Genomic DNA, 13,446 nt, shown 5'->3' on the forward strand with positions numbered 1-13,446 from the left:
ATACAAGTTAAGCTTTTCAATTCTATCCCTTTATAAATGAACCTCAGTGCTTGATTTGCCTTTTTTATGGCCTTATTAACCTGCGTCGCTGCTTTTAGTGATTTGTGTATCTGTACCCCTAGATCCCATTGCTCCTCTATCCCATTCAGACTCTTATTATTCAAGCAGTATGTGGCCTCCATATTCCTCCTACCAAAACGCACCACCTCGCACTTAGTGTGCAACTATCTAATTCCCTTTTAAAATAATTTATATACACTGCTTCAACAATGTCATCTGGGAGAGATTACCACATTCCAGCACCTGTGTAAAGAAATTTTTTCTAACCTTCGCCGTGATTTTTTTTCTGATTATTTTGAATTTGTGCTCTCGTTACTGTCTCATCAACCGTTGGAAACCATCTACAATTTACCTTATCATACATAGCCTTTCATAATCTTCAAGACATTGGAATGGCCACTCCTTAAAACCTTCTCAACTCCAGTGAAAAATGCCCTATCTGCTCAAGTCTTCCTTCATAACTGAAACTCTTCGTCACCATTTGCCACCCTCTAGTCCCTTAGCACAAATTTCCTCTCTACAGAAGTTTGGAAAATTATAGTGAGAGCCTCACCATTTCTTTCCTTGCTTCACTCAGGATCTCAGACATAAACCATCAGTCTTAAGTTTGAGTAATTCCTTTAGTAATGTTTGTCTGCCTCCATTAACTGTTCTACACCCACCTCTGGTGATTTTTAAAAAATTATTCATTCTCGGGATGTGGGTGCTGCTGGCAAAGCTGGCATTTATTGCCCATCCCTAGTTGCCTGGTTTGATACATCTGAGTGGCTTGCTAGGCCACTTCAGAGAATAGTTAAGAGTCAACCATATTGATGTGGGATTGAAGTCACATATTGGATAAAGACGGCAGGTTTCCTCCCCTAAAGGACATTAGTGAACGAGTTGGGTTTTTACAACAATCGGACAGCCTCATGGTCACTTTTACTGCTACCAGCTTTTTATGTCCTGATTTTAAAAAAATTAAAACTGAATTCAAATTCTCAAATTGCCATGGCGTGATTTGAATTCATGTTCTCTGGAATATTAGTCCAGTGACATAATCACTAAACTACCATATCCCCTATAATCTCAATATGGATCTTCTTTTGGAAACTGAGGCAAAGTATTTATTTAATATCTTTGCTGTTCCCTCACTCTTCACTACACATTTGCCTCCTTCATGCAACCCACTGTAGGTGTGATGACATGTACATGCATCATGCATGAAAGGATGTGACTGAAAGAGGAAAAAGCTGTTGATGCTCAGCATAACCTGTACTTTATGGGCATTCATGGCAAGAAATGAATATAATTTAACAATGTGAGAAGGAAGTAATTGTAAGTATCATGGATGCTTTGCGCATTGAATTACTTGGCTGACCTGGGAAGATCATTAAACTTTTTTCTACCTTGCATCCAAATATCTTCCTCATGTTGCTCATGGCATCTCATGCCATTCTTGTTAGGCAGCTTACCTGGGAGGGCCTGCAACATTCTTCCCCTCCTACACCTCCCTCGTCTATTAGAATTTCTATGGTCCCATGGGAGAAACATGGCATCTTGTGCCCTTCTAAAGTGCTTGCAGATGTGCTGCCTCACAAATAATGATGTTTGGGCTCTTTTAACATACTTCAGGCCTTGAAATCCATCAGCAGGACCTGATTTTCTACCCTCCAATGACAGGTGTTTTCACACTGTAGGCAAACTAGGCTGACCCCAGAAATATGCATAGGCTCAGCGCATTATAGAATCATAGAATCAGAGACGTTTACAACATGGAAACAGGCCCTTCGGCCCAACATGTCCATGTCGCCCAGTTTATACCACTAAGCTAGTCCCAATTGCCTGCACTTGGCCCATATCCCTCTATACCCATGTAACTGTCCAAATACTTTTTAAAAGACAAAATTGTACCCGCCTCTACTACTGCCTCTGGCAGCTCGTTCCAGACACTCACCACCCTTTGAGTGAAAAAATTGCCCCTCTGGACCCTTTTGTATCTCTCCCCTCTCACCTTAAATCTATGCCCCTCGTTATAGACTCCCCTATCTTTGGGAAAAAATTTTGACTATCTACCTTATCTATGCCCCTCATTATTTTATAGACTTCTATAAGATCACCCCTAAACCTCCTACTCTCCAGGGAAAAAAGTCTCAGTCTATCCAACCTCTCCCTATAAGTCAAACCATCAAGTCCTGGTAGCATCCTAGTAAATCTTTTCTGCACTCTTTCTAGTTTAATAATATCCTTTCTATAATAGGGTGACCAGAACTGTACACAGTATTCCAAGTGTGGCCTTACTAATGTCTTGTACAACTTCAAAAAGACATCCCAACTCCTGTATTCAGTGTTCTGACCAATGAAACCAAGCATGCTGAATGCCTTCTTCACCACCCTATCCACCTGTGACTCCACTTTCAAGGAGCTATGAACCTGTACTCCTGGATCTCTTTGTTCTATAACTCTCCCCAACGCCCTACCATTAACGGAGTAGGTCCTGGCCCGATTCGATCTACCAAAATGCATCACCTCACATTTATCTAAATTAAACTCCATCTGCCATTCATCGGCCCACTGGCCCAATTTATCAAGATCCCGTTGCAATCCTAGATAACCTTCTTCACTGTCCACAATGCCACCAATCTTGGCGTCATCTGCAAACTTACTAACCATGCCTCCTAAATTCTCATCCAAATCATTAATATAAATAACAAATAACAGCGGACCCAGCACCGATCCCTGAGGCACACCGCTGGTCACAGGCCTCCAGTTTGAAAAACAACCCTCTACAACCACCCTCTGTCTTCTGTCGTCAATCCAATTTTGTATCCAATTGGCTACCTCACCTTGGATCCTGTGAGATTTAACCTTATGTAACAACCTACCATGCGGTACCTTGTCAAAGGCTTTGCTAAAGTCCATGTAGACCACGTCTACTGCACAGCCCTCATCTATCTTCTTGGTTACCCCTTCAAAAAACTCAATCAAATTCGTGAGACATGATTTTCCTCTCACAAAACCATGCTGACTGTTCCTAATCAGTCCCTGCCTCTCCAAATGCCTGTCGATCCTGTCCCTCAGAATACCCTCTAACAACTTACCCACTACAGATGTCAGGCTCACCGGTCTGTAGTTCCCAGGCGTTTCCCTGCCTCCCTTCTTAAACAAAGGCACAACATTTGCTATCCTCCAATCTTCAGGCACCTCGCCTGTAGCTGTCGATGATTCAAATATCTCTGCTAGGGGACCCGCAATTTCCTCCCTAACCTCCCATAACGTCCTGGGATACATTTCATCAGGTCCCGGAGATTTATCTACCTTGATGCGCGTTAAGACTTCCAGCGCCTCCCTCTCTGTAATATGTACACTCCTCAAGACATCACTATTTATTTCCCCAAGTTCCCTAACATCCATGCCTTTCTCAACCGTAAATACCGATGTGAAATATCCATTTAGGATCTCACCCATCTCTTGTGGTTCCGCACATAGATGACCTTGTTGATCCTTAAGAGGCCCTACTCTCTCCCTAGTTACTCTTTTGCCCTTTATGTATTTGTAGAAGCTCTTTGGATTCTCCTTTGCCTTATCTGCCAAAGCAATCTCATGTCCCCTTTTTGCCCTCCTGATTTCTCTCTTAACTCTACTCCGGCAATCTCTATACTCTTCAAGGGATCCACTTGATCCCAGCTGTATATGCCTCCTTCTTCTTTTTGACTAGGGCCTCAATCTCCCGAGTCATCAAAGCTTCCCTACTTCTACCAGCCTTGCCCTTCACTTTATAAGGAATGTGCTTACCCTGAACCCTGGTTAACACACTTTTGAAAGCCTCCCACTTACCAGACGTCCCTTTGCCTGCCAACAGACTCTCTCAATCAACTTCTGAAAATTCCTGTCTAATACCATCAAAATTGGCCTTTCCCCAATTTAGAATTTTAACTTTTGGGCCAGACCTATCATTCTCCATAGCTATCTTAAAACTAATGGAATTATGATCACTGGTCCCAAAGTGATCCCTCACTAACACTTCTATCACCTGCCCTTCCTTATTTCCCAAGAGGAGGTCAAGTTTTGCCCCCTCTCTAGTCGGGCCATCCACATACTGAATGAGAAATTCCTCCTGAATACACTCAACAAATTTCTCTCCATCCAAGCCCTAATGCTATGGCTGTCCCAGTCAATGTTGGGAAAGTTAAAGTCCCCTACTATTACCACCCTATTTTTCTTGCAGCTGTCTGTAATCTCCTTACATATTTGCTCCTCAATTTCCCGTTGACTATTTGGGGGTCTGTAGTACAATCCTATCAAAGTGATCTCTCCCTTCTTATTTTTCAGTTCTCCCCATATGGACTCAGTGGGCGAACCCTCGGATATATCCCCTCTCACTACTGCCGTGATGTTCTCCCTAATCAAGAACGCAACTCCCCCTCCTCTCTTACCTCCTGCTCTATCTTTCCTATAGCATCTGTACCCTGGAACATTGAGCTGCCAGTCCTGCCCCTCCCTTAGCCATGTTTCAGTAATAGCTATAACATCCCAGTCCCATGTACCCATCCATGCCCTGAGTTCATCTGCCTTGCCCATCAGACTTCTTGCATTGAAATAAATGCAGTTTAATCTAGACTTCCCTTGGTCTTTGCCCTGCTTTCTCAGACCATCTGTCCGGTCATGTTTTGTACACTCTCCCTTACTGCCTTTTGTTTCTGTCACCACTTTACTTCCCACTGACTTCCTGCATCGGTTCCCATCCCCCTGCCACATTAGTTTAAACCCTCCCCAACAGCACTAGCAAACACTCCCCCTAGGACATTGGTTCTAGTCCTGCCCAGATGCAGACCGTCCAATTTGTACTGGTCCCACCTCCCCCAGAACCGGTTCCAATGGCCCAGGAATTTGAATCCCTCCCTCTTGCACCATCTCTCAAGCCACATATTCATCCTAGCTATCCTGTCATTCCTACTCTGACTAGCCCGTGGCACTGGTAGCAATCCTGAGATTACTACCTTTGAGGTCCTACTTTTTAAGTTTAACTCCTAACTCCCTAAATTCAGCTTGTAGGACCTCATCCCGTTTTTTACCTATATCGTTGGTGCCTATATGCACCACGACAACTGGCTGTTCACCCTCCCCCTCCAGAATGTCCTGCAGCCGCTCCGAGACATCCCTGACCCTTGCACCAGGGAGGCAACATACCATCCTGGAGTCTCGGTTGCGTCCGCAGAAACGCCTGTCTATTCCCCTTACAATCGAGTCCCCTATCACTATAGCTCTACCACTCTTTTTCCTGCCCTCCTGTGCAGCAGAGCCAGCCACGGTGCCATGAACCTGGCCGCTGTCACCTTCCCCTGGTGAGCCATCTCCCCCAACAGTATCCAAAACGGTATAACTGTTTTGGAGGGAGATGACCGCAGGGGACCCCTGCACTGCCTTCCTACTCTTATGGGTCAGGTGGATGTTCTTCTCACACTGCCCCACCTCTGGGTGGGTTTACACCTGATCGTACAAATCTAGACATCTATCTTTCTTCTTTTCTTCAGTGGCTTTACAAATTATTTTTCTGGGATTGCAGACATCTGTAATCATCTGTCCACCCTTGCTAAAGCAACATCTGAAGGTGATCTGAAACTGCAGGTGATACATTTGAAATACTATTGCAAATAAAAATCTCCACTTCTGCTCTTGTGTTTTACATACCAAAGATCATTGGTATAGTGTGGCTGCATAAATGAACTGCAGATCGCAATAATCTTAGTGAAGTTAATAGGCAGCCATCCATATATTGCTCTAAATTGTACAGCTGGAAGTATTTTAAACAATTTACATCAGCAGTCAGAGCACTTTACGCTCTAACAATCGCAGAATACAAAATGTTTAAATTAATTTAGACAGCCCCATCAACCGATGTGAACATACAACTCCTGTACATTTCAACATGTATAAGGAGGCCATCACTGCTTACTCTCGGACTAAACATGAAATGTGTTATCAATGTAAACTTTTACTCACGGTCTTTCTTTGCCTCCTGTTACTATCAGGCCATCTCGTAATGTTGTGTACATTGTGAAAACGGGCCCATTATGAGCTTTGGCTACAATTCGGACTAAAAGGTGTTCCCTCCAAACACAAACATCTCCACTGATGGTACCTGTAAATGTCAAATTATTCTGGAAGAAAAGAGATTGGCTTTAATCTAGTAACTGAAAAAAAAAATCATTGTAACAAAGCATGCATGTTTCTTAGCAATTCTATATAACAGAAGAGCTAACATTCAGGATTTTAGTACCACGAAAGCCTTTATTTATCTTGCTGAGGTTTTTTCTAGGCATACATCATCTTTTTTAGTTGGTATGAATTTTACAGAAAGAGCTTTTTAAGTAAGGGAAACTAAAGTTATTGATAAAGGATAAGTTAATTAAATTCTCCATATATGGAGTTGTATTTTAACTTTTATATAATAATGTAATGCAGAATTGTGTGGAGTGTACACAGAGGGGGTTAGCGAAATGAATGAAAACTGGCCGTTTGTAATGAGTATTTGGATTCTTAAAGGCCTGAGAACTGTATCATGTTTGAGTCTCTCAACTAAACCAACAGGTTCAGTTGTAAACACCATCTTTTAAGTGTATGTTTAAGTACTATTATACATGTATACTTAATAAATCTGTGACACTTGATTTTCAATGTTGAGAACCTTGTTGGTTTGAGGAGTAAATTATAAATAAGAACCCCTCCTCTAACAGGGCCATAGTATGAGATTTCTGGAAACCACCAAGCAGGGCAGAGCCTTCAATGTTCAAAATAAGCATTTCTAGAGAAAATTAAATGATTTTTTTCCAAAGAAATATATGCAATATCAACAGCTAGCATGTCTTAATAGCACTAATGTACAGGAAACAATTTTGTGTTGTTCTGACCTTACAACTCACTTATTTTTGGGAGGTTTGTAAGTTATTATTCTTAAGGACTGTTGTTCCCTACAGTGAATCTACAACATATAATAGTGTGAGCAAAGAGGATCAATAACAGGCCTATATATTTGGTTTGATTCAGCTTTTAAAATGAAAAGAAAAACCTATATAAGCACATCATTTTAACATTCATTTGACTGAAAGATACTTACAGCGCCAAAAGCTACAGCTAGCATTGTTTGCATCCTGGCATCTACAATTGAATTTAAGTTGCCTTTTTTGCTCTGCAAAGCTTTGCCAGCGAAGGTCCAAAACCGTACATGTTTCACCCCCACTGAGACAAACTGCGTGTCTGAATCTGGCCTGAACTCTGCAACAAAAATTCTCTTGGTGTGACCACTTCTACTGGCAACTTTGGTACCTAGGGGGCAAAAACAAGTAAAATAGATGCAAAAAAGAAATAAACTGCAAATATAATTTGCATGTTCCATTCTAAATGACTAATATTTCAAATTTTATTTTGACATACTTAAAATGATGACTAATGATATGTTTATGTAACTATTTTTAAATTATGCCTGGGAATTTGTTCAGAGCTGCTCCTATTACGGCGCTGTAACTTCGGCGGAAACCCCTTTTACTCATAAACAGGGTTTCTGACGCACAACCGGCGAAGTTACAGTGGTGGAGCAGGAGCAGCTCTGAGGAAATCCTCAGCCCATCTCCAGAACACTGGGAGCGACAACGCCTCCAGCACCCTCCAGCTCCGGGACGCCGGCAGCAGCGAAGTGCCCATCACACACCAGCTCCAGGACACCGGGAGCAGCACCGCAGAGAGCAAAGAACGGCTCCCGGAAACCGGGAGCAGCAACAACGAGGAGCGCCAACCGATCGAGGATCGCACGGACTCGCCACCCGACACCACGCCGCCAATGTCACCCCGGCGGAACGACGACCCCCACTCTGAGGCAGAACAGGACTCGTACCTCAGCTCAGGGAGCGTGGAACACTTTGCACAGATCACCTGGATGCAGGCACACGGCCAAGAGCTGGAAACAGCAAACGGACTGTCGGGTGAGACTTTAAACAGTTGTTAAAATGGTTCTGAAAGTCACATCCATTAACGTGCGTAGCGTTAAATGCACTACGCGATGTGTATCGACCTTGGACTATCTCGCCAAGGTCAAGAGCAACCTGCTGTTCTTGCAGGAGCCGCACCTCAGCAATTACCGGCAATGGTCGCAGCGGTGGGTCCACGGGCCGTCGATCTGGTCGGGAGGCAACGATTGCCGTGCCTCCGGCCTGGGGATGCTGCTACGAGGAGGTAACTTCACCATCACCGAAGTAAAGGAGGTGGTGGGGGGGTCACCTCCTCGTAGCAGACGTAATGTACAAAAACGCTCCGCTCCGGCTGATCAACGTGTATGCCTCGCCTCTGAAGAACGAGCGGCTGGCCGTCTTCCAGCAGCTCCCACTGCTGCTGGTGACGTCCAGGCCGGTCATTCTCGGCGGTGACTTCAACTGCATCATCGATGCAACTGGACGATCCGGCAGATCCAACAGCAAACTGGACACCACGTCCAAACTCCTGATGGAAGCGGTGAAAGATGCCAAGCTGTGCAATGTGTTCAGCAATCCTGCAGACGGAGCGGCGCGTCAATACACCTGGTCCAGACCAGACGGGTACGTCCGTTCCAGGATAGACTTCCTGTTTGTGTCCCCGACGCTCAAGTCAGATCCACCAAGGTCCCACCGGTGTTCTTCTCTGACCACTGCCTCCTCCTGGCCGACTGTCACCTACAGGACGATCAGAGAGTGGACAGGGGGATATGGAAGCTAAACGTAAAACTGTTGATCCCGGGAAATATTGAGGAACTGAAGAGGGATTACAAAGGTTGGAGAACCGTAAAGCCCCTCCTAGATTACTCAGTGCACTTGTGGGAAGCCATCAAGGCGAACATCAAGAGGTTCTTCATCCTCAACGGTGTTCAGAAGGCGAGAGAGAGGCAGAGGGAAACATCCCGACTTCAGAAAAGCATGAAGAATCTTCTCCTGCTGCAGTCGATGGGGATCGATATCGGGGAGGAACTCAGAGAGGTGAAGGACCAGCAAGCCTCGCTCTTTGCCTCCGAGGCCTCCAAGATCATCTTCCGGTCCAGAGTCCGCTCCATGGAGCAGGACGAGACTTGCTCGCATTTCTTCTTCCAAAAGGTGCACAGAGAGAGCTCTGTGATCAGCAGCCTGAAGGAGGAGGACGGCTCGGTCACGTCCTCGCAGCCTGACATACTGAAGATCTGCAAATCCTTTTATGCCGGACCGTACGACGCGAAGCCCACAGACAGCAGCCTCCCAGTCCTTCTTGTCGTCTATCACGGAGGTTCTAGACGACAGCAAGCGGGAGAGTCTGCATCACCCGCTAACTCTGGACGAACTGACAAAGGCCATCCATTCTTTCGAGAAGAGTAAGACTCCCGGAAGCGACGGCTTACCGGTGGAGTTGTACTCGGCTCTGTGGGACTGGATAGGCCCAGACCTGCTGGAAGTGTACGGAGGTATACTTCTGGCAGGCAGCATGTCAGACTCCATGAGGAAAGGCATCATCACCCTCATCTACAAGCAGAAGGGGGAGAGGGAAGAAATCAAAAATTGGCGACGCATCTCACTACTTAACGTGGACTACAAAATTCTGTCCAAGGTCATCGTCAATCGGGTCAAGTCAGCCCTGGAGGTGGTGATCCGTCCCGACCAGACCTGCGCCGTACCCGGCAGGAAGATCTCTGATAGCCTGGCGTTACTCAGGGATACGATCGCCTACGTACAGGACCGGGGGGGCGGGGGGGGTGGTGAACACCTGCCTGATCAGCCTGGACCAGGAGAAGGCCTTTGACAGAATATCCCACACGTACATAATGGACGTGCTCTCCAAAATGAGGTTTGGGGAGGGAATCCGCAATTGGATCCAACTGCTCTACACAAACATCAGTAGCGCAGTTTCAATCAACGGGTGGGAATCAGAAAGCTTTCTGATCAAATCTGGAGTCAGGCAGGGCTGTCCTCTCTTCTCCGTCTTGTTCGTGTGTTGCATTGAACCCTTTGCCGAGTCCATCAGGAGGGATGCGGGCATAAGAGGGGTGACGATCCCAGGCACCGGAGGCACTCAGGTCAAGGCCTCTCTGTACATGGACGACATCGCCGTCTTTTCTCGGATCAGCTGTTGGTCCGCAGATTGATGAGCATCTGTGACCAGTTCGAACTGGCCTCGGGAGCCAGGGTAAATCGTAGCAAGAGCGAGGCCATGTTCTTTGGGAACTGGACCGACCGATCCTTTGTCCCCTTCACCGTAGGGTCGGATTACCTGAAGGTGCCGGGGATCTGGTTCGGGGTGGGGGCCGGGGCGTGTACCAAAAACTGGGAGGAGCGTATTGCCAAGGTTAAGCAGAAACTGGGACTGTGGGATCGACGATCCCTCTCGATCGTGGGCAAAAACCTGGTCATCAGGTGCAAGGTGCTCTTGGTGTTGCTGTACGTGGCACAGGTCTGGCCCATACCTTGCTCCTGCGTCGCGACAGTCACCTGAGCCATCTTCCACTTTATCTGGAGATCAAAATGGACCGTGTCCGCAGGGACATGATGTACAAATCTCCAGAGAAAGGGGGAAAGGCGTGCCCAACGTGGCCCTCATCCTGATGGCCACTTCCGTGAGCGGCTGCATCAAGCTGTGCATAGACCCTCGGTACACAAACACAAAGTGTCACTACGTGCTGAGGTTCTACCTGTCCCCGGTGTTGAGAAGGATGGGCCTGGCCACGCTGCCACGGAATGCTCCATCCAGTTGGACCGTTCCGCCCCACCTGTCCTACGTGGAAAAGTTTGTGCAGAAAAACACCTTTGACTGCAAGGCGATCAGCAAGTGGTCCGCACGTAACGTCCTCAAGACCCTGCGGGAAAAGGAGATGGTGGATCCTGTCGGTTGGTTCCCTGAGCAGACTGTCAATGTCATTTGGCAGAACGCCACATCGCCAGAGCTTTCAAACAAGCACCACCTAGCTTGGCTGGTGGTGAGAAGGGCCCTTTCCGTCAGATCCTTCATGCATTCCCAGAGTCTCAGCGCCACCGCGCGCTGTCCCCGAGGAGTCTGCGGTGGAGGAGAGACCGTCACCCATCTCCTTCTGAAATGTGCCTTTGCAAGGAAGGTCTGGAGAGAGATGCAGTGGTATCTGTCCAGGTTCGTCCCGAGCAGTTCTGTAACACAGGATTCTGTGCTCTACGGGCTGTTCCCGGGGACGCACACTGAGACGGACATCAACTGCTGCTGGAAGACCATCAACGCGGTGAAAGATGCCCTTTGGTCTGCCCGAAACTTGCTGGTCTTACAGTGCAAGGAGCTGTCCTCGACCGAGTGTTGCAGACTGGCACATTCCAAGGTCCAGGACTACGTGCTCAGGGACGCACTGAGGATGCGTGCGGCCGCCGCAAAGGCTCTGAGGGGAAAGGCAACCATTTGGAGCCTTCTCGCCACTGTATAGCAAGGGGCTGAAATCAGGGAAAAACCCCTCAGGCAGAATGTAAAATTCAAATTGTTGTAATGAAATGTAATGTACCTGTAATGAATCACCTGTATTGATTGTGATGCAATTAGGCACCCTAGAGTGTCGTGAACTGTAATTATGTCCAATGTGTTCATTGAACTGTACTTGATGTAACCTGCAAATTGTATAATCTGTATTGTGTACGTTTGGAATGAGATATGACAACTGTATTGACTGTATTGTATGTATTGTTGCAAATTTTATGAATAAAGTATATATTTAAAAAAAATATATTGTCAATGCTTAGAATGTAGCTGTGTACACAAACACCTGTAACTCATGTTTATATAAAGTTCTTTAACTCTGGCTCAGTCTAATTTAATGTCGTTCAAACTGAGCTATTAACAGTATTGGCAAGTTGTAAGTAAATATTAAAATTGATTAGGGAGATGTTATTTCTTTAGTTTTAAACCAATAGTTTTGTAACTCCTTATCTTTCCTTTCTTGAAGACTGGGACTTATGCTCAGGCGTGATTCCACTAACAGTATCAGCTTGCCGTTTATTTGCTCTACTGGGCGTTCAAGCCTTGACAGTTAGCGTCAGTGGGCGTTTTGAACCTGGTCATCCCAGATCAGCCCAACCTCATCCGACACTTACACATGTGCAAGAGCCACTGGATAATGACCTTGAGCAATAATTCTGGCTGATTATTTTCAGTCCAGTCTAGGGATGCAGAGACTAACTGTAGTAGACTTATTGCTCCAGTTAAGATGGCTTAACTCAAAGTTCGAGTCAAACCCAAATCAAATCTAGGGCTTTACTTGTCTGTATGGCTTAGTGCCGTGCTATTTAGTTCATTTACCCACTGAACCATCAGAAAGGGGCCCAAAGCCATAGAATTTTAATTCAATAAATATAAATTGCTTTCAAATTAATAAGAATGAAAATAAGAAACAGTAGGTTGCATTAAAATGAATATAAGAATACATACAAGAAACATTCAAATTAATACATTTTGAAAGAAAGTCAAATTTTTAAACAAATAACATTTGGGATGCTTAATACGATGGTGTAATAAACTACAGACGACATATACCTCGATTTTACTTGCAATTATTTGATAAAATTAGTTTAATGCTAACCTTATAAATAGCCATACTGCTCATCAGAATGTTGAAGTGGAGTTTGAAACTAGTATGAATATTACATTTTAAGTAACATTTCTATCACTAAAGGCTCGCCATGTGAATCAGCACAAAAAAACCCTTGTTAAAAGTGTCAGTTAAATTTACCCTAGATAAATCATATACACCAGATTTAGTTAAAAAGTACTTATTTGTGGCCATCCAGAGAGACATTAGCCAGAATGGAGAAGGCACCCATGTCGCTGCACATTTTATAGTCAAAGTCAGGATTTAATTAGATGCAGGCACTTAAATTTGTTTGTGGGATTAAATTTTCCTCATGCATGTTAATGCACAGATCCAACATAAATATATTTGTTTCTTGTTAAGTGATCATTAAGCAGTAATTCATAGTAAATGTAAACATTTATTCAGGATTTAATTCATCACATATTTTGTGTTAACCTTTCCCATTTAAAGACAGCATTAAAGCACAGAGCTAGTTCCAATGTACCAGAAAGGAAGAATGTGTGCTAGGGGCAAGCTATCAAACATGTGTTACCTCCTGAAACCAACTCCCCCTTGGCGCTGGAGGGAGGGGGGGGTGGGTGAGGGGGCGATCGTTGAAGGATCTGCACATGGCTTCCCATCCCATCGAAAATGGCAGAATAGAAAACATGGCTGGGATTCCGGCAGTACTAAGTTGTGCCCCATATTCCAGTCCCTTTGGGCGATCTGGTCCATTTTCACCAAGGACCTGATCAGAATTTCGGGCCCTTCGTTTTTTTTGAGATTAGTAATAAAAATAAATCTTATGCTTTCAGCATTCACTTCCCCCTTTCTAAATC

The 13,446-nt window shown here is 45.2% G+C and overlaps 1 protein-coding gene across 2 annotated transcripts in view; it reads right to left on the reverse strand.

Moving 5' to 3' along the window:
- The window catches only part of LOC137326606 (echinoderm microtubule-associated protein-like 5), a 207,748-nt gene that overhangs the window by 22,410 nt on the left and 171,892 nt on the right, over positions 1-13,446 (reverse strand). For both annotated transcript variants that reach the window (XM_067991872.1, XM_067991873.1), the window contains exons 32-33: positions 7,157-7,365; positions 6,043-6,200 (exon numbers count right to left, since the gene is read on the reverse strand). In XM_067991872.1, coding sequence (XP_067847973.1) covers positions 6,043-6,200; positions 7,157-7,365 — 367 coding nt within the window. The remainder of the gene's footprint in view (positions 1-6,042; positions 6,201-7,156; positions 7,366-13,446) is intronic.

The sequence above is a fragment of the Heptranchias perlo genome, chromosome 10, assembly GCF_035084215.1.
Source record: "Heptranchias perlo isolate sHepPer1 chromosome 10, sHepPer1.hap1, whole genome shotgun sequence".
In the NCBI taxonomy this organism is placed as follows: Eukaryota; Metazoa; Chordata; class Chondrichthyes; order Hexanchiformes; family Hexanchidae; genus Heptranchias; species Heptranchias perlo.